Source organism: Acanthopagrus latus, chromosome 2, assembly GCF_904848185.1.
Source record: "Acanthopagrus latus isolate v.2019 chromosome 2, fAcaLat1.1, whole genome shotgun sequence".
Classification (NCBI taxonomy): Eukaryota; Metazoa; Chordata; class Actinopteri; order Spariformes; family Sparidae; genus Acanthopagrus; species Acanthopagrus latus.
The window spans coordinates 6,973,298-7,000,616 of NC_051040.1; the positions used below are offsets into that span (position 1 = coordinate 6,973,298).

The window sequence follows — 27,319 nt, forward strand, 5'->3', positions numbered from 1 at the left end:
TACTGAATGAGCTCTCAGCTCGAACTGGCAGCAGTGTATCAGGAAGGACCAAGGACACTTAACATTCATTTGTATCTGACACAGTCTCCACAAGCTAAGATTAGTGAGCAGGAAAGAATGGATGTAAGAAAGGTAGAGCACTGCTGTCAACACCTGTGCTGGTTGGTGAGTTGATCTCCTGACGCATGCTGCGGCCTGATTGGCTGCTTATCCTGGCAGTCTCACGCTGGGGCTCCAAGATGTCCCGGTACTTGGAGACCATGAGGACAGAGATGAAGTACACCACGGCTAGAGCCAGGAACTGGGCTTGTTTGCTGTCATCCTGCGGAGAGGAATCACAATATGATTATACCAGACAATCTCATTTCACATAATCCAGTGCTGCTGCCTGAAATGATTCTCTCACAGTAAAAGCACCTTGCATAGAGCATAGAAACACACTAAGAATACTTCCATTATTCTCAAACATATCTTTAAGGTTGGGAGATATGGTAATAATACTGTGAAATGTTTAGGTCATATCTTGACTTTAAGGTCTCCTGAAAAGAACATCGAAAATCGTGTGGGTGACAAAATCACAATATTTCTGACCAAATACCTAAAGACTATTGCAACAATATTGTAGGGTTGACGACTGCAACTAACAGAATGTGATGAGTGGTTAAAGACAAGTATTAGAAGAAGAACAGCAGTTTGGTAACTTCAGAAAACAACATCACTGTAATTCAGCCTTTAAAACCATGATAAAACACTTATCATGATATCCAAATCATAAGACAATATGTAGTTTCATATCAAGATAATGATATAATATCAATGTCTTACCCAGTACTACATTTTTATAATACTTGCTTTGAAATGTATCCATTTACATGTGGTGCTCTTGTGTTCAACAGACTGCAGCTTAGTCAGCAAGGGCACTTTCACCGTTTCATCTGTTGACTGAATAAAGTTATATAGCACACCTTTTTGTCTCCAAACAGGAAAAAAAATCCTATTTTCATCCCCTCTGCCCGCGGCGAAGTTGTTGTCACAAAGACATATACGACCTGCACATACTCAGACATACACACAACAAAGACCTGCACTCACCACATCACGAAACACCACCGCGCGCAGTCGATTGATGTCCACATCCTGCAGAAGGCGATCAGGGTCCTTGATGGGAGACAGGTTACTAGGGACAGTCTCTATGGCTGTCTAAAGCAGAGAGATAACACAATATGACATGCTACTCTGTTCCGTTGAAGCTAAATTAAGCAGGTATTGCTAATATTTTTCTTATTACATAATTTCATGTTAGCAGAATGAGTAATATGGAAATGATACAAATCTGCAAACATTTAGAGCTTTGTTGGTTTATCACGATCAGCATCAGCTTTGGCATAGAACAACGGTGACAAAACAAAAACACACATTTACAATACTCATCGCAAACATTTGGAAAAAAAATGAACAGGCTTTGACAGAGACTGCCATGATGAAACAAATAAATATTGTCATTTAAAAAGGGCAATATGTACACATTTTTGTTTAAAACGTTCAAAAATCAGCTAAAATGATCAAAAGACTGTGGATAAATAGAGGTTTTGGCAAATGATGTCCATGTATTGTGTTGCAGAGTTATCTACGGAAATGCCAACACTAACACTCTCCAAATCCCTGAGCTCCCGTCTGAACTGCTAGCTGCAGTTGGCAGCAGTGCAGTTAGTCTGTTGATTTGTTTGGAGTATAAAATGGTAGGTGGCTAATTCTTACATGTTGCATCTTTAACACAGAATGCCCTTGAAACCCTTACACACCACAGGACACTTACTGTTAAAGTTTCTTCACACATGTTTTTTTATTGTTTGTTTAAAACACATCTAATATCGTAGCATCACTACTCAGGTGACACTTTAAGCTTGTGCAAAGTGTTCTTGTAATAAATGTATTATACGGATGATGTTTGCAACTAGGGGCACAGAAACCAGAGTTATGACATCACATCCTACCTTGCTGGAAGTCACAGCATTTAGCAGGATTTCCTGAGTCTTGTGGTTGTTGAGAATGGAAGCCTTGTATCCCCTGTCTCTGTGTCTCTGCCTGCACTCCAGACAGCTCCTAACCGCCACACAACACACTGCACACACAAACAGCATACAAATAGGCTCTCATTGCAGAATTAAATGGAAATTAAATGTTGATAACATGCATGACCTCTTTTAAAACTAATCATTTATCTCTGATGACTATTTGTTCCAGGCTGCCGGGGACAGAAGCCTGGAGAAAAATCAGCAGCCAGACTGATTTCACACTGAAGCTGGTGATGAGAAACTGTATGTTTGCAACAAGGACACTGTGCAGTCTGAAGGCTATTTCCCATCCCCCCGGGCAAAACTTGGAGTCAACAAATGCAGGCTCGCGCACACACAGACCCACAGGCACAAACAGATATAGACTAAGATTCTCATTCACCAAGATAAAAAGAGATGGACATTTTTCAAGCTTTTTTTCATATATCAAATAATTCAGCGAAAACAGAAATCTAATTTTATCGGATGATTGAATAAACTTCTGAATTTAGCCGTCTACTCTGCACTGTAAAAGTAAAATATCTCTATCATTTACACAGACAAATTCAAACACACACAAGGGCAGAGAGGACTTCATGGAGTCCCATGGGACACACTGATGACAGACAAAAGGCTTGTATTTGCAGAGTACCCCATTGCACTGCAAATGATTCTCTTTCCTTTTTATGAATTCCAATGTGATGATCCTGTCATAGTTACTACTGCTGGAGACTGCAGCAAAAAACCCTGCAGATTCTTCAGTTTAGTACACAATTAGCAAAGGACTCTTAAATTAATTAGCTTTGCTGATCTAACAGAGGATTTTTTAGGGATTAAGGGAATTATTAGAGAGTGTGAAGAGAATACTGTCACGGCATTTTCTAGCTCATCAATTTTCCAGTGTAACTGGAAAAATATGCAGTTTTCCTCCCCAAACCGCACATAAATATATTGTAACATACATACAACAATCATGATCTCACCAAGTCGGAGGCACTGACGCATCAGGCCACCAGAGGACATGTTCTTCTCAGCCTCGATCTCACTGAAGTTGAGTGAGCTCGAGAACACCAACACGTCTACCATGACCATGAGACGGGACAGGAAAGTGATTGCGGTCTCTGAGGACATGCCCTGTGTCGCCTCGATGTTGTCCAACTCCGTCTTAGACAAGCGATAGGAAGACAGTAGTCACACAGAAGTGCACATCTTTATTACATTTTCTCTACTTTGTGATTATAGCACTTTTTATCAAACAGAAACATGCATTAGTGATGACAAGAGAGACATATGATGAATATAAACACAGTAACGGGTGCTGTAACATGTAGGAACTGTCAGGAAGAGAGCAGCTGCATTGGCATTATTATGTGAAGGTGAGTAGGGGTTTATCTGTGAGGAAGCAATAAGAATACAACACTCTTTAGGGTGTCAAGCAAAAGCAGAACTATATATCCTTTCTTTTGAGTCAAAACATTAAGAGGAATTCTCAGGAAAATATTTGAGAAGGATGCTGACTGCAGCAGTCCAGAGGGGAAGTACGTTTATATGTATTTAATGAGTATCAAGCACAATGGATCGTGAACAATGTGTGAAATTAAGTGAGAGAAAGGAAAATTGCATACATAACAATGCTGGCACTCTTGACATGCATGGGCAAAACAAACAACGGAAGATGATTAAAACCGATTTCAGTTCAAGCTTACTAATTAAATCAGAGAACTGCAGCAGACTGATGAACGTGACCATGAATGTCACACAGGGAGGTTAATTACAAACATATGAGATAATTTCAAAGGAATATCCTCAGCATTAATTGTAGCAGAGAGAAGCGGAGCAAATAAAGGTGGCCCCAATCAATAAACACAAATGAGTCTTATTTCCCACAGGTGCCTACATACAGTACTGAAGTGAAAAGCACGGACCAAGTGGTGATAATATACGACCACTAGATGGCGTTATTCCCCTGCAGTGAAGACGACAAGGTGCACTTACGGAAGGAGAGGTGGCCGCTGACAGAAGAGGCAGGATCCCTCCACAGGCAATGATGATGTTGTCTACCATTTGTGAGATGAGATGGATCGTGTTGTGAACAAAAATGATGTTCTCATTGCTATTGACAAAGTCCATAACAGATTTGGTGGAGTGGCTGCAGGGGAAAGGAGGAAGTAGATTATTAGGGGTACAAGCATTTTCTACATTCTATAAATCTCAATCACTATTTACTTTGAATTTAACTGAGATGTGTTTATGTATTCGATAAATGTCTCAAAATAGCACACACTATACGTAATGGAGGGTGAATCTAAGTATCACGACACCTTGCTCACCCCCCCTTGTCTGTCTCAAGTGCACATAAACCACTTCACACACCTCCTCCAGACATGGACGTCACTCTCCAGTGCAAACAGAAGGTCAGTGAGCAGTCTCTGGTGCATGGCTGACCATTTGAACTCTGGGATGCGGAACATGGTGGTGCGTGGGCCGGGGCTGAACTGACGTCGCTGTTCCTCCGTCATGGGCATCCCCCTGAAGCCCAAATCCACACGTATGTCCCTCTCCATCTGAGAGGCGAGGCGGCCATGCAGACTCTGACAGGAGATCGATTAATGTGTTAAACAGAGTCATACAGTCACAGACAGACTGTCTACATACTAGTCACATTCTTCTGTCGAGATCGATAGTGCAGCCTTAATGAGTCATAATGCTACTGTCATACTATTCACTAAGAATGATGAATCGCTACATTAAAGTGAGTCCTGTAATAACCTCTTCCTGCCTGCAGGTACAGAAAAAAAAACAAAAAAAAAAAACGCACCAAGCTCAATGCAACCTCTAAACATAAGATGATGAGTCAGCAAGGTCCTGCCAAAAATGCCTGTTAAAAAAGCAGCAGCGATGAATTGAACATGAGCAATTATGCAACAATGGAGAGAGGTTTAAAAATACACCCTGCCTCCCACTGGTCCTCCATCAGTGACCCAGTCTAGGCAAAAGAGCCTGACCTCTGAGAAAGAGCACAGCTCACATGAGAGGAGGGGAGCGATGAACAAATCCCAGGTGACCGTTGCAGGATAATGCCTTGTCTATTTCTGCCCTCCTGTTGGCTCATTCATCTATTCAAGCAGCCCACTTTCCTGAGTCTCACTGGGATGATGCCTGATGTGCACCAGGCCATTCTGTCCCCATTACAACCAGAGATGGGCACAGAGAACAATCCCTATGGGGGTGTTAATATAGAACTGTGCACCGAAGGCCAACACATCCTGACGAAGGAAAACCGTCTCCCTCCTCACTTCTTTCTGTGGCCCTGAGGCTGTTGTGTTTCCACACTCACGATCGTCAATGATACATTTCCCTCAGGCTAAAGTCAACCGTTGCTTGGAATCTAGCGAGGTCAAAGAACCTCCAGTATTTGTTTGATGAGAAAATACGTGTATAACAATGATGATCTGTGATGGAATGTTAATAAGTACATTTACATCACAAACAATTTGGAGGCAAATACTTATTTTAATCTGACAACTTAAGTTGTCTTTGCATATTGCATACAGCATAAAAAAATTGATTCTAAATGTTTGAAATTGTTACGATTATAATTTCCTGCAGTAGATCCATAGCATTTACTTGAAGCCTTTTACTCAAGTGCTGTTCGTATGGTTGACTTTCACTTTTACCAAAGTAATATTTTAACACAACTTTTTAACGTTTTATTAAAGTATGACTTTTGTGTACATTTCTTTACAACGCTGTTAATGATTTAGCTTTACACCAACCTGTGTTGTTGCTGTTGTCTGAATCTTCTTCTCCTTGTCTTTGCTCTCGTCTGATCTCTCTGTGTCAGAGTTGTTGCTTGTTGCATCTGCTGCACTGCTGGTCTTAATAGTTGAGGCGTCCCCTTCAGATGCTGCTGCAGCTGTGCTTTCAGTGACCTCTGGGCTTTTGGAGGAGGCCTCAGCATCGGTACCAGCCACAGAGCTGATGCCCTCCAAAGCTGCCTGTAGCTCAAATTCATCCTTCTCCAGGATGCTGGGTAAGGAGCCAAGCTCAGAGCTGCCTGTCATATGAGCGAGGAGGCTCAGTTCATCACTGGCACTGGTGTGGACGGGAGGCTCTGGACTGGGCAGGACCAGAGGCGCAGCTGGACTCAGATCAGGCAGCAGCTTGTCTTCCATGCCGGCTGCCACCTTGCCAAACAGAAAGTTATTGCTGTTAGGGATCGTGTCCTTGTCATCATCGAGAGTAATGAGCGGAGGTGCATTCTGGTCATCCATGCTGGCCTTTGGCAACAACACACTGTTGACGTTGCTGCTGAGCTTTTCCACAGCAGCACAATAAACATTATCCAACAGAGAATCCACCTCCACCAGTGTCCCATTCACAGATACTCCCAAAGATTCAGATTCCATATCCTCCAACTTAACCTCTGTAGCCTCCACCTTTTCAGCCTTGATGTCCACCAGAAGGTCGTGAACTTCGACCCTGACACCGGCTACCGTACCCTCTGTTACTCTGAGACCCTCCTCTGGACCTTTGCCTTCAGCGAGAAGGTTACACGAATCTGCGCTCTCATAGTCCTTCTCACTCTCAGGTGTCCGGGAGTTATCATCCATTTCTCTGATCTCCACTGTGCCCTTGATGCCAGTGGCCTGAGCAGACAGACCAGAGATGGTGCTGACGAAGCCCTTCTTCCCTTTCTTAATGTTCTCCTCCTCCTGACGCTGGTACTCTTCATACATCTTAGCCAAGTACTCTTTATGTGCCTCATATGTCACCTGTAAAAAAAAAAAAAAGAAAAAGAAAAAGAAACATTATAGACCATGTTAGCCATATATTTGTGATAAAAACAACTGTAAAAGACAACACAGTTAAAATGTCTGCCTCAACAGCAGATGTCAGTGTTTCCTCTTTGTTGTACAGTACAGTACTCACCTTGGAGTGGGCTATAGAGAGCGTGTCTACCCACACTCGCCATCCCCCCCACTCATACTTGATGGCATGGTAGAGCAGAATACGGAAGATGTTGTACACCATCTCAGTGATCTTCTGCTCTTCAGAGTTTTTAGGGTTGATGTAACCGAGAGAAAACATCCAGTCCTGCCAGACCGAGCACTGAAGCAGACACCTGCAACACGATCAGCAAATTAAAATCTACCACATACAAGCCAGATAGTTACTCTGAGTAACTTACGCAAACTCTGATCCTCTTTAGAATCGATTTTGGTGGTAAAAAGACTCATTTTCAACAGTCTACTCCGAGCTTTTCCATTAAAATTAAATATGTTTTAAGCCAATCATTCCCTCTGCTTCACCGTTCCTTGTGTCGAAAGAAAATGTGGGCGACATTTATTTTATAAAAGACTGTTTAGATCATTTGGCCAGTCATATATTAATGTGTTTGTTTATTTGGCAGAAGAATCAACAACAACAAAATGGAACTTCAGCCAAGATGGAGGGAAAGCAAGTGAAAAACCAATTTGGATTTTTTTTTTTTTTTAAATCAAATTCAATACATTTGTCTCTGCCTTTTAATTTAGTCTAATTATGTTGTTGATTTAGGTCAGCGGTTTCCTAAGACTTATAATTTAATTGCAATATTTTTAAAATGTGACTGTAAGAAGGAGATACGGGATGTGAGAGTAAAAACGAGAAAAAAAGCTTCAATGAGCAACTGTCAAAAACTGTTAGCGAACATGCGCGTGTCTTTGGATGATTCAGCACCAATATGAGCGGGAGGAGGAACAGTCTGTCTTTTTTCTCTTTCTCTTTGATACATTAATCAGTAAGATAATTAAAGAAGTGCAGTGGTTTAAGTTCTGCTCACCGTCTGTTCTCTCGGCTGTTGCTGAACAATTTAATCATGTCTGAGAGGAAGAGTCGCCGAACTTCCATCAGCTCGGTGCTGGGGGCGGAGTTCTTCAATGAGGTGGCTACCACCTTGAGAATCACTGCACACAAACACAGACACATACACACAGTGTCAATTTCACCAGAGAACAGAGCACTTTGGAAAGAATAAAACTCTATGTAACACATTACACGCTTACTTGGGTTCTGAATCTTGACAGTGGAGTCGGGCTCAGGATGAGGTTTGTGAACTACCTGCGTGCACACCTGCTCTGTCAGAATCTGGAAACAGTGAGAAGACATCGATCACACATTCTGTGCGAAGAGAACAATATTTTTGGGGCACTTGAAGGGAAAGCGTTCCGTTACCTCGTACAGAGTGTTGTAGGTGGTCACGGTCACAGTGTTGGTGTGCAGCATGAGCCTCTCTCCCAGGAGAGTAAAGAGGCTGTGTGTGTGCATGATCTCCACCTTCCTCCTGTGGATAAACACACACACACACACACACACACACACACACACACACACACACACACACACACACACACACACACACACACACACACACACACACACACACACACACACACATATAATGGTAAAGTGCCTTGTTTAGAGCTCCCTAAGCCAGTGAAAGGATCAGTGAGCGCCGTCAGCTCGCTTCCCTGTTCTCACCCACAGGGAGCCAGGCTCTGGAGACAAGTGTCAGGAACTGCCTGCTGTCATAAATTGGGTGAAATTTTGTTGGAGGTGTGTAGGATAACGAAGACAGCCTGTCACTAGGAATGGCTCCAAGATACAACACAGGCGTAGCGCAGGTGAATGGGTTCAACAGTGACAAACTACTTCTGCAAACAGCATAAGGGCTGCTGTCACAATGCTAAGCCAAAGGTGCTGCCACAGCCACAAGATGACTTGGGCCTTCTTTGTAAGTTGACATTTCTTTTTTTATTGTATTTTGTAGAGGCTGCCGTATTGGACACGAGTAGCATTTTTCACAACTATAAATATAGAAATTTGGGTGAAAAGGCAGACTGATGATGCAAAGCAAGCTCTGGTGGAACTTCTGAAAGGCTCCTCAAAGAACGAGGCAAAGTGGGAGGAGAGGTCTTGTTGTATACATCCAAACAAAGTCACTCTCATTAATCCTGCATATAGATCCAATTATCAGTTAAAGATTAACTCCAGTGATTTTACACACTAAAATGTGTTTACAGGTCTAGGGGAGTACTACTGCATATGTGAAGAGGATGGTACAAAGCCTTTTGTGGCTTGAGAGCAATAACAAATTTGTCAGGTAATACAGGAACCAGATTATGAAAAGCAGTCCACTCATCTATCATTGCACTCCTGGAACACTGTTGGACTCATTATGGACAGTTTAAAAACATTGATACAGCAGATCCAGAGATATCGCTCTTTTATTCCACGTCTTTTTCTTCCTTTACTCACAATGCAATATACCCACGGCCACTATCAGATAACATGCAGCTGGAGCCACAAAACGCTTTATATTACTCTTTTCACATATGCAGTAGCACTCGACAAGAGCTGTAAACACACTTTCATGTGTAAAGTTGGTGGTGTTAGCCTTTAAGACGATGTTCAAATGAAGCCACGCTGTTTGAAATAGAAAATTGGATGTATGTCATTCAGAGAGAAGAGATTTGGCAGCGCTGCTGTTGCTGAGAGACATGGTAATCATGCACTTTAATTCTAACACATTGACATCATGCAGTTTTCATCATGTTTTATTTTTAAGTTTATGAGAAAGAGGCTCGGTAATTGCAAAAGACAGAAGTTCAGAGCCGAGAGTAACTCATACACCCACCGCTTTTTATGCTTATTCTGGACTGCAAGGAGTGTTCACTAGCACACGAGACCACATGATGCTGATTCTTCATTTTACCAACCCAGACTCAACTAGCATCTAACGTCACTGAATAAATACAAATGACAAATTCAATTATCAAAGCAATAAGATGACCAGAGCGCAGAACAATTCATTATTTATGAGGTGCACTCAAGCTCATAGTGAACTTGGATGGTTCTTTAAAATGTATGAAAGCTATTAGAGTGAGGGGTGAAAGGCAGGCTTTCATGAAGCCCTCATGTCCCCTGTGGATAAAGGCCTTTCACCTGTGCCTGGGGCAGTCTAGCATATGTTTATGGCTGCACTTTCCCTCCATTCTTCAGGCACCAGTAACGCAACAACACCTGGTGCCCCCGCTGCTGTGAGAGCAGCACAATCCTCTCCCTGGATCTCGCATTTGGACTCATAGGCTCTCCACCATCCTCTCGCTCCCTCTCTTCTCAGCAATGTGCAGCATGGAGAGGATACGTTGACATCCTAGCAGGTAGTTCATAATTTATTTCACCCAACTTGGATCTCTTCCACCTTTCTCTTAGGTGAAGTAATGGTTCTGGGGCACTATGCCAGGAATTCAGGTGTTCTACAAAGAAGTGCACCCTAATTTACAAAACTGCCATCCAGTGAACAATTTTTTGGCTCCACTAATCCTACACTTTGTCAAAGGAGTGGCAGGAACAGATGAATCACATCACTGAATGTTAAGCCTGATTTACGAATCTTCAGTTTCGTTGTCAACCTGGACACTGCACGGACATGGAAAAGCTTAAACTGGCAAAACAACACAGAGAAACTAACAGAATTAGACACGGACATGGGGCGATTCATTAATCTTTCGACTATTCATTATAAAAACACTTAAGTGTGTAATTACAATCCACTACATAGTTATTGGATTCAGTTACTTACTTGTGGCCCAAATGCTTGAGGAAGTACCCGAGGACTTTGAGGGATTGTACTCGAATGCTTTCACTCTTAGAGGCCATGAGCTTGTAGATTACCCTGGAATAGACACAAGCAGCAAAAGCTGGCAACAGCACACTGTCTTGACAGAATAAAGTATAGCCCTGTTGATGAAAAGGCCCTGCACTGGTTAGCTGACAACCACTTTCCTTCAGGGAGAATTTACATTAGCATTAAATGAATGTCCTAATGAAAGCAGCAGCCCTTCCACAACCAATTCCTTAGAACCCACATGCAGTGCCTCACTATGTGCATTTATATTTTATGGGATCACATGGGGTAAGTTTGATCATCCGTGTCATATTGAGAAATCAATGCGTTAATATTGTTACTTTTCCATGCATATCTTTTCAGCGAACATATGAGCTAGTCATGCATACAGCAACAGCATGAGTGTGTCAAGTGCTTAGGTTTATTTTGTGAAATCACCTCTTCATTTTGTGCCCGAACAGCAAAGGGATTGCGTCTCCCCCTGAGGGGCTTACCGTATTCCATTTCTCTGGTCGAAAGCGGGGATCATGGAAGCTGGATGCTCAGACATGAGGGCTACCACCAGCTGCAGCACATCATGCAGATTCTCATCCTGCAGACACAAACCAGTAGAGAAGGATGACGAGAGATAGAAAAAATAGTAAAGGAAGCAGGTGTAGAGAGAGAATACAGTCTTTGTTCTTGGCTAAGTCGAGCTGCAGCTGCAGCAAAGACATAATGTATGTGCCTTGCAACTGCAGAAGCCCCTGCTGAGCCCCTGGTGCACCTAACAGCAGAACAGGGGCAGTGGTTGGCCATTGCCAATCAAAAAGGTTCATTCCTCTAGCTGGGCATTTTAAATGCTGGAAAAAATAAACTTCTCCTGGAATAGGAACTCAGAAGATGAATGTGACCTTGTGGCTCAGCTCAGCAAAGTGGCACACTAACACACTGAGTGAATTCACGTGGAGCAGAGATGGACTCTCATGTACCTCATGCATTGTTAACAAATAGTTCAAGATGCTCTGCAACTCATCCTCCTTCACACCACGGTCCTGGAATGAGACAGATAAACAATTAAATGAGGCACAAGACAAATATTTAGAGAAGGGTCACTGCAAATGTACAGTATGTTCACTCTGTATTCTGACAAAAAGCATCACAGTGTTCTTCAATTTGACAGAGCTGAAAAGAAGGTACTAGGAATTGCTGCGGGGCGACCACTGTGTGTTTTGGCCTGCATTGTGTCAGTTTTTATTGTTGTTCTTCGATTGAGTGTTCAAGCGATGCACCCGAATTTAGGTTTCTACAACAAAACAGATTGAAAAGCCTGATAAGTCTTGTTTTCCTCGTTTGCCAAGCCTATTTTCTGCCCAGTGTTAAAAATCCCCTTATTTCTGACATGCCCCGCAAAACCTGTTACGGAACGTGGCAGGGTAATTATCTGCAGAGATACAGCATGCTGGATTGTACGCAGCAATACACGGATGTAAAAGAAACAAACCAAATGTGTACCCTGCATTCAGGCACCCTAATACTTTAGTTATTGATGAGTGTATCATTTATATTTTAAATAATTCACCGCATTAAGGCAGTAAATATCAAAATTCCAACGAATACCTGTCATACATCTGCAGAACCAAAAGTGGTGCTTTAGAAGGTCTAACTTTGCTTATAGCAGTCAGCAAACCCAGAGGGAGGCAATTACAATTAATTGAAGCAAAGAAAATTATCAATTTGTCTCATTTAAAAATCTGGAACCTTCAAACATTCACACAATTTTGCTTGATAAATTGCTTAGCTGATTAAATAATTATCAAAACTGTCACTTCTTAATTTTTGCTTGACTGACTAATGAATACGTTAAATTAGTTTCAGCACAACTGGTTTTCTTCCAAGCAGGCGCTTTCGAATTTATCAAGGCGCAGACGGGCAGAATGTTTTAAAGGATAACACAGGGAAAATTGACAATCTCCATATTTCCGCGCCACAGCTCGAAATCAAGCCGTGTGAGGGGCTGCGAGGCATGAAGACAGGTGGGACACACCTTCAGGATGAGTTGCTTGAGGAAGAGAAGCATGAACGCCCGCAGAGAAATTATTTCTTTCTGGGTCGGCCTTGGCCCATCTGCAATTGGAGAGAGAATGAGAGAACCAATCAGACGGAGACAGAAAATACTGGAACCTGATAAGATATCTTTTCCTCTCATCTTATTTTGTAGATCTTTTTTATGTCTGCAGATGTTTTCTTTTTGAAGCCTTTTGATTATAAAGCATTTCACTCGATGTTTTGTGCTTTGAGCTGTTAAAAACAAACACACAAAATAAGGACATTTCAAAGACATCTTCAGTATGTATCATCAGCTTTGTACTGTTTCAGTGGAACCACCTTGAATGTGGGGATCAAAACTTTACCAAGGATTTACCAACAACTTAGTCATGTGCCACACTGAACCATTATCCCACTTCAGAAACACAGAGGAATTTGTATATTAACCTTTATTAGAAAATGTTTTTTTTTTAACACAGATAAGCAGAAATATAAGAGTAACTTTCCAATTTCAGGGTGTAGGTTGCTTGCTTGGAGATTGCTGTTGTTTCTCGAAGGGATGGGAAGCTTGACATCAGTACATGCAGGTAACAGAAGGAAGGAGGAAACAGGCATCCAAGGACAGGCTTTATACCAAGAGCCTTCATCCAGTAAGTCAGACTGCTGGTGAAGTGAATGATCACCTCATCCAAATTAAATGTTCTGCTGCGGAACCTTGGGTCCTGGCATCCACGTGGATGACATGTAATACCCATCCAAACACTTAGTACAGCCATCACGGCACTGGCATTCCACAATGGCACCGGCTCCTCGAGCAGGACACTCTCAAACCAAATACTCAGGAATGGCCCAAGTGATGTGATGAAGAGCTCAATGTGTTAACATGGCCTTTCAAATCCCCCTGATCCCGATCTGATCAACTCTCCATTGTATGTGTCGAAACAAGTCCTGCAGAGGGTGGCCTCAACTCGCAACCCACAGTACTCAAGGAACCACCACCAACACCTTGGTGCCAGACACTAAAGGACACCCCCAGGTCCTGTCTTTAGTCCTAGCCTCAAACAGGTCAGAGCCAAGCCAATCTATTATGGGGCTTCCATGGATCTGATGTGTTCCGGCACAACCCACGGATACACGATCTGATTGGGATCTCAGGAACTTCAGTGCCGGGTTGACGTCTTGAGCTTTTTGTCACATTTTTGGACGACTTCTTAGCAGTTTTTGTGATGTCGCAGGGGGCATAATCCTGCTGGGTGGACCACTTTTATTGGGACGTGCCATCGCCATGAACATTGTAGTTGCTCTGGATGGGTGGTGCATTTCAAGGTGCAACCATATGAATGCCAGGGCCCAAGGTTTCAGGGCAGAATTTTCCATCGCAACGAGATGATCAATGTTCTATGTCAACTGTCCTTTTAATGTTTTGGTTGATCAGTGTAGATCAAAATACGTTCTACTGATTGTTAAATGTATAATTTCTACCCTGTGTACAAATTTGGAGATCGGCTCTATGCGCCACAATCTCAATCAAATCTCACCAAAATGTATTTAGCATTCATGCTGCATCCCAAGTGTCTATGTATCCCAGGTAGTCTCGGTCAAAACATTGCAGCCAGGCAAGCAGCCCAAGGTCGCCACAGTCACACCTGCCCATCACTCTTGCCAAGATCTCATTAAAACTACCCAGAATTCCTCTGCCAACTTAAGGTCACTTTGGCACTCTAAAGCTACACTCACAATGCAATCCATCCCTGTCATGAACCTCATTCAGCATCTGATGGGCTGAACGCTGTCAGCAGGCGTATGTATGCTGTGCAAATAAAGAAGAATGACAGGATATGACAGAGTGGATTGATTGACTGTCATATCACAGAGCTGCTGCCACTGTATCGGTTTGGTTGGCACGAGGATTAATTTTGGCATGGTCAGATGCTGTTCAATAAGCTGAGCTCTTTTGTTTTTAACCAAGAAGTGTTTGCACGTCCACTGAGCAAGCAGACTAATGGGCTGCAACAACAGGCAGATCAATACAACACAGAGCTATTCATTCAGACACATCAGAGAATGCAAGATATGGAATACATTACCGCTTATAACAATGCAAACACAAATCTCTTTAAGATTAGCAGCACTCTCACTGTTGCACAAAGCCTTCATTTTGGCGGTTAGACCTGGCATACATCTGTTCATTTCTTATTCATCCCATAAAGTGAGCCAAATATAAACACACGAACAAAATCTTTTATATTTGCAAAGGTATTAAACAACAGTAACTGGGCCAAACACAGCAGCAGGGAAAATGTCTTTCTTCACCTCTCGGGCCTGATAAACTCCAACCTCCACCTTGGCTGGACACATGTTCATTTGAAGGGGGGACAATGCCATGATGACAGATACAATGGCAGCAGACACCTGACCATCCTGCTGCTCGAACAGCAAATCAATGTAATCTATGACGAAGCTCCCTGAGGTTGCAGGGGGATGGCAAGTGCCGCTGCATCCCGGCACTGATTAATAGCGAGAGAGGAAAACCCAGTGCAGGGACACGGACTGACATGGAAGGGATGATAAGAACATTATTACCGCGGCCACTGCATGCAAGTTATTCACAACCAATTATGCTCAGCAGCTCTGCACAGCTCTTGTTTCTCATTCACATATTGCTTTACTTGCTGCTCCCCAAGGGCGTGAGGAGAAAGAGTTTATTGAAAAACAATTTATGTCCGTGTGATTAATGCAGGAATCTATTTCGGCTTATGACTGATGATAATAAACTCACGGCATACACAATAGCACAAACCTTTAAATAAGAACAATTAAAATTTCACTCACTTAAACAAAAGAAGATAAAAACACTCAAATGCATTAAGTATTTAACCATAGTAACTGTAGCAGCAGTAATTGGTTTCCAAAATTCTTCTCAAGCATAAAGTAAAAAGCTGCGCCTGCTTAACTTGCTCTGTTTAGAGCACTTGAAGTATGTTGACTTTAAAGACATACTATGCAGAATTTGCTGGTTGCTGTTGTTAAACACACCATTTGATGCATTCAGTGATTCTTGAGAACGATTACTGATACATGGTAATGGCTCAGTCTCATTCAAATGGGGCCGGGTTTTAAAAATTGATTTACCAGTTTGAAATCATGTTGTAAAATACCGAGACTGATCCTTAAATGATGTTCCTTCAGAAGGCTGATGACAATAACGATATTAGGAACAAGGTGAAAAGCTCCAACATTCAGAAGAAGTTTGAAGTATAAGAATCCATAAATCATCACAATTGTTACGTGGGTCCAAAAATGACTCTGGAGAAACAGATAACACATTGTTTTGTCCCTTGTGGTTGTGAGTTGGTAATCTGTATTTTATTTTATTTTTCCCAAAGAACTACACATTTTTAAAAGTTCACAGTGGATAAGAATCACTGCTCAACCAAACAGTAAACACAAAGATTGTTTTCACTGAAATACACACTAATACCTGAGATTTTCTGACAGCAAATCTATAGTCCCCCCTCAAACAAACCCTCTCAAACACGACCGTAACTAAGGTGCTGATTTTTTGTGAATTCCTAGTGGGTTGTAATGGGCAGAGAAAATGGCTGAGATTCCGGGGAAGACATATTTTAAAATGGATCGCCCGCCTGCTGTAGGTAATTTTCAGAGAGGGTCTGGTCCCATTGATCTGCACTTGATTTGGCAGGCCACTTTTTCTTTGTCCTTCTAAACTGAGAAATGACCAAACAAAGACACATGCGACGAGGAAGAGAGCCAAGCACATAATGAAGTGTTCAATTATAGGGGACACAGAGCACACGTTTAAAGCAGAGCTCCTCCAGCTACCCACTCTGTTTCTGGAAGTGCCTCCTCTTTTTTTCCCCCTCAGGTCTTAATAAAGAGTGCTATCAAATTAAAGCTATGTATCATTCAGTTATACACAGGATCACTGCAGGCGCTCAAAGACAGATGCCCATTGCTCAACTTTTTTTCAGTCTTTGATATGTGCCCACGAGCCACCACATAATCTGTCTCAATCTCTGCCTTTCTCCCTTTGTCTCCGTCTCTGCCCTGTCTCTGTTTTACTAAATAATGAGTAATGAGATAGGCAGTTAACAAAGCTGTTTGGCCAGTCACCACTTTCAATTCAAGCCTCTTCTGTCTTGTTCCCTCTAGAAGAGAAATCACCATTGACATGTAGGTGCTTCAGAGGAATAATCTTATCAAGGCTTGTGGTGGATTTGATTTGTGTGCGCCTTCATTTTGATGAAATATCTGATGTAAGACATAAATTACTGATTACAAGGAAGTCAGGGAACAATTTGTCACATGCATGCTCTTCTTTTAACGATGCCTTGTTTCAGATTTACACATTTACACCTGGGAAATCCACCAGAGCAAACGGAGGTCAGAGAGAGAGAGTTGTTGAAAGAGATAGCCATTCATTTTTTATGTTTATCCATTCACATTTGCCCAGTGTGTTGTATGCAATATTTAGTCATTGAAAGCTACAGATACACGACGCAGGGTCTCCTGAAAAACAACATGAGTATGAACTCATTAAAGAAAAATAATGCTGCCCAATCATCATATATGATCTACAAGAAGTGTGCGCAAGAACTCGCCCTCTATCACTATTTTTTTCTCTTCTTATTTTGTTTCATAAGGTTTCTGGAGAAAGATAATTAACTATTGAGTGTCAATCTCAGGTCATCAAACAGTGATGCTTTTCGTTGGAATACATACAAGAAGAACTCGATCTCGAAAAATTGATCGTTTTATGAAAGTATTTTCTGATTACCTGCCTATAGCTGATACATATTGCTATAAGTTTATTGCCCAAGCCTATATCCACATGCCTTTAGCATCTAATTACCTAAAAGGCTATAGTGTAAGAACAGTAATAACAGATGTAGGCGTATGTGTTTCAACAGAGTAAAATAAGAAAACAAAGAGACACATACCAATTTCAATTAACCTTGCATATAAGTGCACCATGCAACATGAGGACCCTGTCCTCACCCTGCTGTGTGTGTGAAACTCCTACACAGACAGACAGACAGACAGCAGAGGACAGAAGCAGCGCTTAGAAATTTACATGAAAACACGCTACAATAGAAACTCTCAGCATAGTTTTCCCTTCAGTTCAGCGGATAACCTTTCAAGATTTACTCACTAAATGGAAAATCTGCCCCTATTTGGCACTTGGCAGCAGTTAATTTCAGACCATGATACGCATCCACAGGAAAAACCATATATTTAAGCCAGCAGCTCATTTGGTCACAAGGCAGAACTCATGACCACTGGTGACTATAAAGCTCTTTCCTCACTCTTCACCATGGAAGATGTAAGCAATGCAAATGCAATGCTGACCAATCTACCTGTTGTCCTCACTCACAGAAGCAACCCTGAGATTCTCACAACCATAAAGTGGCAATCTGTTGTTTGGCAGTGGACCATGACAACAGACTTGGAAGGGCCAAACCCTCTGCACTCTGCTGAAACTAACCCAGTGTGCACTAGAGGACATGGTAAGATGAAGCCAACAGGACTACATGATCAACACAATAAAACCTTTTGAACAAGTTCCATCTCCTTCCCTGCTAGATAGGTGACTTTACATGTAAGAAGAGTCCTTTTAATAGCCAGGCATAGGTCAGCTAATAACCCTGCCCCAGCCTGGCACCCAACAAAGACATCAGCACTCATAAGCCATGATGTTAAAAGGACTAACAAGTTAAGAAGTAATCATCTCATTACAATGCAATGCTCTCACCACCTATGAAAACACTGATGTAGACCAAGTACACCCATTACAGTAACAATGCTCCATAGCAAGAAAATGCTCACTGACATACTGCCAAAACTACGCAGAAAAAAAGTGTCCACCTGACCTTTAAATTCCCCAGATCCAAATGGGATTGAGCATCCCTTGGACTGATCCACAGAGACCCAACCACTCATCCAACAGGACTCAAAGGATCTGCTGGCAACACCCTGGTACCGGACACCTCAGGATACCCCAGAGGTCCTGCGTCCATGCCTCAGCGCATTTCAGTTGCGTACAATCACAGGTCCTCCAATGTTACATTGCTTTGTAAACAGAATATCAGTGTTATTCTCTTCAGCTGTCCTTTTACTGTTGTGGCTGATCAGTGTAACATCAACATGATGCGGAAACAACAGGAAATACACTGTATCACATCCTGTGTTTTATTCTGAGGTTTTTACAACCTGTGTTGACATCTCTGACTTAAAACAAATCATGAAACTAGTTGGTCTTGTGATGCTTTTGTATCAAGCCGAACTATACTGCAGTGCCTGAGGCTACACAGAGATTTCCTCAGCAAGTGATTTCGACATCAAAATCTATTATTAAACAGTGGTGAAAGCAACAAAACACCTACCTAAAAGTCCCTCTGATGCACAAACTAAATATTGAGCTCTAGATAGTTTAAGCTTTCATTCCTTATTACATCTTGTGAAGTTCCTCCCCATAGTATAAGAAGGGATAAGGGATACCAGACAGCGTAAGAAGATGGAATAGGGAACACATTAAAATCAGGAAAGGTGACACTTAGGGGCCTGTGGACTGACCTAACATACAGATATGTGTTCCCGTATTATGCCAACTAACCACAGTCTACAGGTCACTTCCACTTTTAGTGGGAAATCAATTAGGATCACTCCTAGCTGTAAGAGATCAAAAATGTAGGCCAAGTGCCTTGACGTTGCATAAAAATAGGCTAAAATGCTGCTATATTCAGCCAACTGACAGTGCCTGCAGGAATTTGTTTTTTTTTTATCTTGCCGTGTTCATAAATGAGATTTTCAGAAATTGTTAGTGTTGCTAATCATGCAGATGGAAATAAATTAAAAAAAGTACACAAGCTTTCACCTTCAGGAAGTACTTTTTATAACACTTCGGTGCAGCATAAACTGAACTCTCAGTACTATCATGAAACAACTACCTATACTTTGCACAGACAGTTTTAGAAAAGAGGAATGGAGAGCTACAAGGAAATGATAGTTCAAGGGCACTTTCACTTCCCAGCACAGTCTGCTTGGTGACGTACTGTTGTTTCATAGAGAGAGGATGCCAGTCACACTACTGGCCCAGGTTTCAGAGGCCTAACACCCACACCAAGCACCATAGGGGGATGACAGTATTGATGTGATGTGTCTGCCTCACTGTCATCTCCACTGATGGCCACAGTCCTAACAGCTGACAGGCAAGAGCTTCCATGTGGGGATGAGTCATTTCAAATATGAGGGAGCTGCTGCCATTTCACAAAGACACTTTGATATCAGGCCTGTGACTGCACACACTGATTGTGATTGGTTCATTCCCTGTGATTCTCCCTCCAAAACACTGAGCTTTGACTTGGATGAGCCTTCAGACGGATGGAAAGCAGTTTATATATACAGAAAACCAAAACAAATCAAATAATGTTCCAAAGCAAAAAAGAAAAGCACGTATACTTTGACGTATGCTGAAACAAATCCAAAATGCTAAAATATGCTCACCAAGACCCTTTGGCGTGATTCCGCTGCAGTCTGCTGGGTTGATGGCCCAGTAGTAGTACTTTAGCGTATGCATGAGCTGAAGCACTGTGCCCACTCGACGAATCGTGTTGTAAATGGTTGCCGTGCCAATAAACTCAGCAGAGAGGTATGTGTACAGAGATAGCTGTACCTGGAATGGAAACACACATATACACATATAGATGTATTCATTTTATCCACGGCACTCTGCAATTAGTCTCTTGAACCACATACCCTTTTACACTAACAGAAACATTTAACTGTGTTGGATTGCACTCGCCGAGCCTTGCAGGTGTATAGCAGCAATGGCCACTGACCCTATATTACTCAATTTCATAACTGTCACAGCTCCACTCTGTTCAGAGATGATTAGCATGTCCTCTGTAATTAGCGGCAGACCTGACAAGAATCCTTAATCCCCCCCTAGTCATTCCAGCTATAAATACGGGGCTTTTTTCTCATATGTCGTAAATTATAGGATATTAACGAGTCAAATGTGAGTCACGATGAAAGGCAGCGGTGTGGTCACGATGTTAGCATGATGATTTAGTTTGAGGCTACTGAAATAAAACATTCGAGATAAGTGAACGCCATCATGTTGCCAGTAATGTAATTTCCATGAGAACAGAAAAGTAAAATGCACTCATAAAATCTTATTTGTCTACTAGGACAAGGTCAGTGAGCCCGTGTAATTAATGCATATTACATTCTCCCCCATTATTCACACAGCTGTACCCCATGCAGCACGTAGGGACAGAGGAAATGTGGACTTTGTTGCATGTCCTCAGGGAAGGAGCCAGCGTGGCTCTCTGTGCCGTTGTAGCTAAAAGTGCTCTAACCCACTTCATTACCTCGCCGTTTCTCTCATTTTTCACTCCCTCTTTCTCTATGCTCTATTTTGGAGGAGTGTCGCAGGCAAGCCTTCAGACACTTTTGTATTTATTTCCTCCTTTTATTTATTCATGGCTTGGCCCACCAGCAGCAATCCTGAGGCAAATGTATTTGCCACACAAACTCAGCTCCTTTGATATACCTCATCCCATTTTTTCATGGGTCATTATTTAAAAGGAAGGGAGGAAAAAAAACATTTCTGGAATACTTAAAAAAGTTGGTTAGGCTGAAGACAGGGAAGTGGAAGCAAGTGATGAACTCTGCAACCATGTAATGTCTTATACACGTCAGAATTTATATCTGGTGTGTGTGCTTCACCAATTTTATTTTATCAGCACCTGCACAAACACTTGCTGCCATGGCGAATCTCACATCACACCAGTGTGATGCAATCTTGACAACATGCAACATTTCCTTTAAAAAATAGGCACATGTGAGTACTAACAGCATCAGTTCTACAGAGGGTTCAATGATGCAAAGGATAACTGAAACCTTTTGAGGTTGAAAGCTCCTGTTATGAATCAACCTGATGTATCGAACCGCATGCAAAGACACCAGCCCCTTCTTCTTGGGCTGAGTTACCTGCAGGAGCTCACCTTGGCTGGGGTGTAGATCCAGATGGCGGCATTGAACAGGATGTGGTCACACAGCTGCTTCAGCAGCGGTGCCCCGTGTGCCAAACCGTCCAGATACTTTGCAAATGAGAGGAATTGCTCTAACACAGCCCTGGTGATGTGTACACGGGATGACTAGAGGAATAAGCACAGTCATGTTAAAATGATAATGATTTTGCAAAGCTTGCTGGCAAGATATCATTTTTCCATCTTAATACTGACTACATGATGGATAACAACACCATTACTAAATTTTATTGTTCAGGACCCTGAATGTAAAGCAAAGAAGCACATCTGTAACTCAAAAGTGGATAATAATGGGTTAAATGACAGGTAAAGTATAGAAGTTTGTAATTGCAGCGTCACCTAATGTGACTCACCATTGTCATCATTTTGTCCATTACCCTATATGCAGGCTCACCTGGTTTTGTGAGCTATCTATGATCTGTGGGAGCAGGTTAGCATGTTGGCATATATCTGCTTAGTCATTTGATCAAGTTACTGAATCTAAAGAAATGTCTAAATGATTAGGCCAAGTTTTAGAAGCTTGACTTTGCAGAGAATTTCACTTTGACAAATACCGTTACCACTCCTGTCTGGCACCTGTTCTCTGCCCAGGTGGGGATTTGGTGAGGGCAAGAGTGAGGGGGGAAAAATGAAGGCATGGGTGGGGGGAGATGAGAAGGTGTGGCATAAACAGATCATGAACAGATGGTGCGATATGTGGAAGTGTGAAACCTGGCAGCAGGAAGGAAGCAAGAAAAAAGTGGCAGCTCTCAGGTGCCGACTCTGCCTGGCTGTTAGTTAACAGCAGCTGAAGCCAGCAGGCAGGCAAGTCACTGAGTGACAAAGTGGAGTCATTTCTCAGAGCTCCAAAAGAGCCAGCACTCTGGGGAGGCCAGCAAGCTGCTAGATCTGCATCACAAAATGGGTAAATAAAGATTGATGCAGAGAGAGAGTGAAACAGAGGGGGGGAAGGGGAAGGGAAGTAGTCTTGCAGTGTTCTTCCTCTAGCTCTGTTTAGTTCAAAGACACATTCAGGACTTTACAAGTAATGGAAGATCAGGCTGTTGACAGGACTTGGAGAGAGCAGACAAGATACAGTGGAAGGTGAGAGACATTTCAAAAGCAGATGGGTCTTCCAGTAAAAAAAAGAAAGAACAACAAGACGTGTTAAAACTTTGCATATCAGTGGATCATTCCCCATTCACTGTTTCTCTCAAGACAGAAATGGGAAAGAGAAAGAGTTGGGCATTTTCAAATCAATGTTCAAAATAAAAATAAAAAAATATGCCATGTTGAGTCCTACTGACTGTTCCCAGACTACTGGTCTACATGCATTGTTACTTCTGATAAAAGTGTTGCGAGACAGTATGGGGGAGATATGTATGAAGTTACATGTTTCTACAACACAAATCTGCAACAAAAAGCATCACTTAAATGTGAATTTTGAAAAACTTTCTTGTCTGAAAGGAGCCATGTTAGGGAAGCAAATATCTTAAATCTAAGGAAATTAACACTTCTTCTGTGTTCACGCCTGCTGCATCTGACCTCAATTTGGAAGTGGCAACTTCCAGAGAACTAACATGTCACTGAGGTTAGGAAACCATTGTGAAATGTAATGGAAGTGCCAACATACCTTCTCCAGCAGGTATCCAATCACCAGAAAGCCTTTTCCTCCCAGCATCTGCTCCTGCATGGCCACAGAGCTCTTGAGCAGCTCAACCAGAAAGGCCAGCAGAGTGGCACTGCAATACAAGAAGCAATACCATATCACACAGGGATAAAACCCATCTATTCAAACACTCATCAGGTGGGGAAGGAGTTATTCTATAAACTACAGCAGCGTGAGGAGACAGCGTGGTAGAGGGAAAAAAACAAGGTCATTTTCAGAGGATGTCAGCAATCAGCTGGGAACTCTCGCTCGCCACTTTCATCCCTCTTCAGCTCAGAAGAAAGGGTCGGTGTGTCAGGCTCTCTGGGGACAAAAAGTGGTCTGGGCAGTGAGTTGTAACAGAGTGTGTGTGTTTGTGTGTGAGCTGGGGGGAAGGGGTTCAAGGGGCAGCGCACTGAAGACGTTTTTTTTTTTTTTCTTCTTCTTTGTTGCAGGGTTTCCAGTTGAAGCCTTTGGCTGAGCGACAGTGGTGCTCAGTGACACTTCTTAATCGGCTTTCCCTCACATCCTCTGGTGGCCTCCGCTCTAGCGCAACAATCACAAGGACACAACCACTCCTGTGCAGGCCTGCCAAAAGATACTACACGTACAGCGCATGCATACAAACTATATGCACACTACCTTGTTAGTTTGCAGTTGCTCATTTCTAACTACTACTCCAACTTAGCTCTTACTGAGCCAAGAGGAACACACGCAGATCTGTGTTCCAGTCAACTCTGTGCGCTCTTGGTTTAGCCTCAGATCCTTTACTGCAAGCATAGCTTCCTCACAATATGATGGAGCAGAAGTCACTGATCCTATACCACTGCTGTTTGGAATTCATGGGGGAAAAGAGTAATATGTTTGTTAGAAGGATTTTTTTAAAACCACTTTTTGTGGGTGCTGTTGAGAACAGCCCCAGCAGCTCCACGGGCATTACAGAGAGTTAATTGTTGCAGAAGCTTTGAACTCCTCAGCTCAACGGGCTTTAAAAGGACTCAGCCTAAAAGCCAAGGCAAGGACAAAGCGAGCGTTGGAGAGAGAGACACACTGAGAGGGAAGGACCTGCGACATGCTTGCGAGAGAGAAAGAGGGACAGAGGGAAGAGATGAGAGGAAACTACAGAGGCAGAAAGCTTTGGGCATCTGGGGTTTGTGCTGCTGTGTGGCCACTCCTGCGACTATCTGGTCGTACTGCTGTCGTTGAACTAACACAGGATTAGAGCAGAGCTCAGACTCCATCCAGGGCACAGTGGGGAAGCTGTGGACTGACCACCACAGGATGAGAGAGTCTGAACCAGAGAGTGGAGATAATAACTGCAGTACAGCAAGACCACAGCTGGCACTACAAGCAGGGAGTGTTTTTTACATATTTGTATTAGTATACATGTTGATTGATGTATATTGCTACTTCGCTTATTTTACTGGAAGTTCAAATTAATATTGAATGTAGTTTTTGATCGTAATTATTTAATGCTGAGAAAGAAACAAACATGACAATGGGATCATTTCATTTCCAATATTCAAAGTATTAGGGTTATGTGAGTGATTCTGTAGATGAAACAACACATCATGTGAACATTCAAATTCAAGCATGTTGCATGTAACATTAAAATCATTTTCCAAACTTTCAAGACTTAACACAATCTCTGAGTGCAGAAAAAACTCACTCACAACCCCACACTGCTTTGAACAGACACCTGCTCTAATTCTGGATATAAAGATTTTGTCGCCTCGATGTCAACTCTGTTTTGTGAAAGGTTCAACACAGCTGCTGCTGCGGAGCATCTTTTTTGGCTGATTTCCCACTGCCTGTAAACACAACACCACCAACATAGTGATAATAACAAGTCTACCACATCATAATTAGGGAAGATGAGATAAGAATCCAGTCATTAAATCATTAATATTACATTTACATTTTCTCTTCATCAGTCATCAGTCTCATCTACGTATCCAAAAGGTCTCTGGATTAAAGTCACTAAAAGCCATCAAATCCACAATAACTGTAAAGTGAGCTCTTGTCACAGACAGTTTCATGTGTTTAATTTCTAAAACATGAACTAAGATTAGCAAAAAGTTATATTCAACTTTTACTACATTTGGTAATCCTCTGCTATGAATCATCTTGAAAAAGAATGAAATAAAAATAATAATCTCCTTCTAGCTGATAATAAAGCTGCCAAATCAAGTGTTTCTCAAATGCACTCAAATCTCTCACGGCTTCCTGCAGAAAACAGATTAGAAGGCAGACTTTAAGCGATAAGAAACTCCCCGTGTTTTTCTGACCAAGAAGTTCACAACGGCCACAAATATAACTATCTGATCATACAGGCGAGTCAAATCTCTTCAAATCTGCTGTAATTTACAAAGCAAATACAGAATGGAACTCTTCACTACATCATGTAAGTACAACAAACACCAGAGATGCTTTTAAGTGTGTTGTTTAAATGTATATAGTGTATATGTATGTCTTACCATGTGAACGTCTTACCATACAGTGGGTTCCACTTGGCTGTCATTCAGCTGATGGTAGTCCATCTGAGCAAAAAGCGGGAAGAGCACCTGGATCCCACCGATGGAGTGGATGGCACTGTGGATGGAGTGAGTCACTGTGGCTTTTACATCCTGTGAGGGGAATATAAATCATTTTGTAACAACATTTTCTAATGAGACCAACATCAATTAATGAATCAATATCTGGAACAGTGTTCAGAGAGTTGGAGTTGGGTTTGAGTAACGCAGCTGACCTGTAGCATAAGAGCGTGGGGTGAGTGCACAAAGATGGAGGCATTTTCTTTAGGCGAGGACTCCAGGCAGAGCTGGGCGTCAGTGGCCTTGGCGTTGTACGTGAAGGCGATGGAGCTGGCTAACTTGTTGTCATACAACACCTGCTTGTGATGCTCCGCTAAGTGGATATCACTCTCTGACTTGAACTTAAATGTGCTCTGTAAAGAAAGAGGATGAGATAGAGACAAATGAGGCAGAAGAAGGACACGGAGAGGGTGATAGATGGACAGATTCTATCTTAATTAAAAAATATCCTCTCAAGAATGAAAATGATGCTCTTTTGTATAAGTAAGTCCACATTTCCAGAGGTCAGTGTGGTGAGTAGGTCACAGTATGTACAAATTTTGAAACTGCGTTTTTTGTATTGAATAAAAACTGCCTCTTTCATTCTGTTTTGTTTGTGCATTTCTTTGTTTTAATTAGCTAAGGAAGACACAGCAAGTGAGAAAAGACAAGACGGAGCATGTCGAGGGAAATCATACACTGAGTGCAGACAATGGCAACAGCAAACCATAAATAATGGCATACTGGCACTGTGTATGAGTAATTGTAGGTCATTCTGTGAGTAGGGTATTTTGTGTGTGCAGGTTTGAGTGTGTGTTGGGGAAATAAGACGAAGTGATTTGGACACAACAGAAACAGTCAAAAGGCAAAATAGAGGGGAAAGAAACAGTAGATTTTAGAGGGAGTAATGAAAAAGTAATAACTAAAGGGAAGGAAGAGAGACAAAATAAAATAATAATTTAAAAAAATTACTGTGTTTTGTCTTGTTTTTCTTAGCAGGGTGGTGATTTTTAATAAGTGTATCTTGGGTGTTATCTTTTAATTATCACATGATTAAAAAATATCCATTCGAGAATAAAAAAAAATGGAAAGATGCTTTTGTGTCAGGAGGCTCAAAATCCTAATGGTCAGTCTGGTCGGGTGCATCACAGTATACCAACATGCAGAGGAGCTTTTCATCTCGATCATTCTGTTATTCTGCAATCAACAACACAATAGACCATATATTTTATTTTTGGTGATGCTATATTGACTACAACAGTATATGAGCAAAATATTCAGAATTTTATTCC

At 42.0% G+C, this 27,319-nt stretch overlaps 1 protein-coding gene across 6 annotated transcripts in view; it reads right to left on the minus strand.

Moving 5' to 3' along the window:
- Nucleotides 1-27,319, minus strand: part of nbeab (neurobeachin b) — a 221,184-nt gene that overhangs the window by 119,976 nt on the left and 73,889 nt on the right. For 5 of the 6 annotated variants that reach the window (XM_037079753.1, XM_037079762.1, XM_037079726.1 and 2 more), the window contains exons 9-28: nucleotides 26,204-26,401; nucleotides 25,948-26,081; nucleotides 23,440-23,548; nucleotides 21,783-21,935; nucleotides 20,278-20,446; nucleotides 12,752-12,831; nucleotides 11,697-11,759; nucleotides 11,220-11,317; nucleotides 10,681-10,773; nucleotides 8,271-8,379; nucleotides 8,102-8,183; nucleotides 7,879-8,002; nucleotides 6,987-7,179; nucleotides 5,831-6,829; nucleotides 4,428-4,645; nucleotides 4,050-4,203; nucleotides 3,038-3,218; nucleotides 1,995-2,122; nucleotides 1,093-1,200; nucleotides 154-322 (exon numbers count right to left, since the gene is read on the minus strand). In XM_037079753.1, the coding sequence (XP_036935648.1) occupies nucleotides 154-322; nucleotides 1,093-1,200; nucleotides 1,995-2,122; nucleotides 3,038-3,218; nucleotides 4,050-4,203; nucleotides 4,428-4,645; nucleotides 5,831-6,829; nucleotides 6,987-7,179; nucleotides 7,879-8,002; nucleotides 8,102-8,183; nucleotides 8,271-8,379; nucleotides 10,681-10,773; nucleotides 11,220-11,317; nucleotides 11,697-11,759; nucleotides 12,752-12,831; nucleotides 20,278-20,446; nucleotides 21,783-21,935; nucleotides 23,440-23,548; nucleotides 25,948-26,081; nucleotides 26,204-26,401 (3,562 nt within the window). The remainder of the gene's footprint in view (nucleotides 1-153; nucleotides 323-1,092; nucleotides 1,201-1,994; nucleotides 2,123-3,037; nucleotides 3,219-4,049; nucleotides 4,204-4,427; nucleotides 4,646-5,830; nucleotides 6,830-6,986; nucleotides 7,180-7,878; nucleotides 8,003-8,101; nucleotides 8,184-8,270; nucleotides 8,380-10,680; nucleotides 10,774-11,219; nucleotides 11,318-11,696; nucleotides 11,760-12,751; nucleotides 12,832-20,277; nucleotides 20,447-21,782; nucleotides 21,936-23,439; nucleotides 23,549-25,947; nucleotides 26,082-26,203; nucleotides 26,402-27,319) is intronic. The other variant, XM_037079745.1, reaches the window with a different exon arrangement.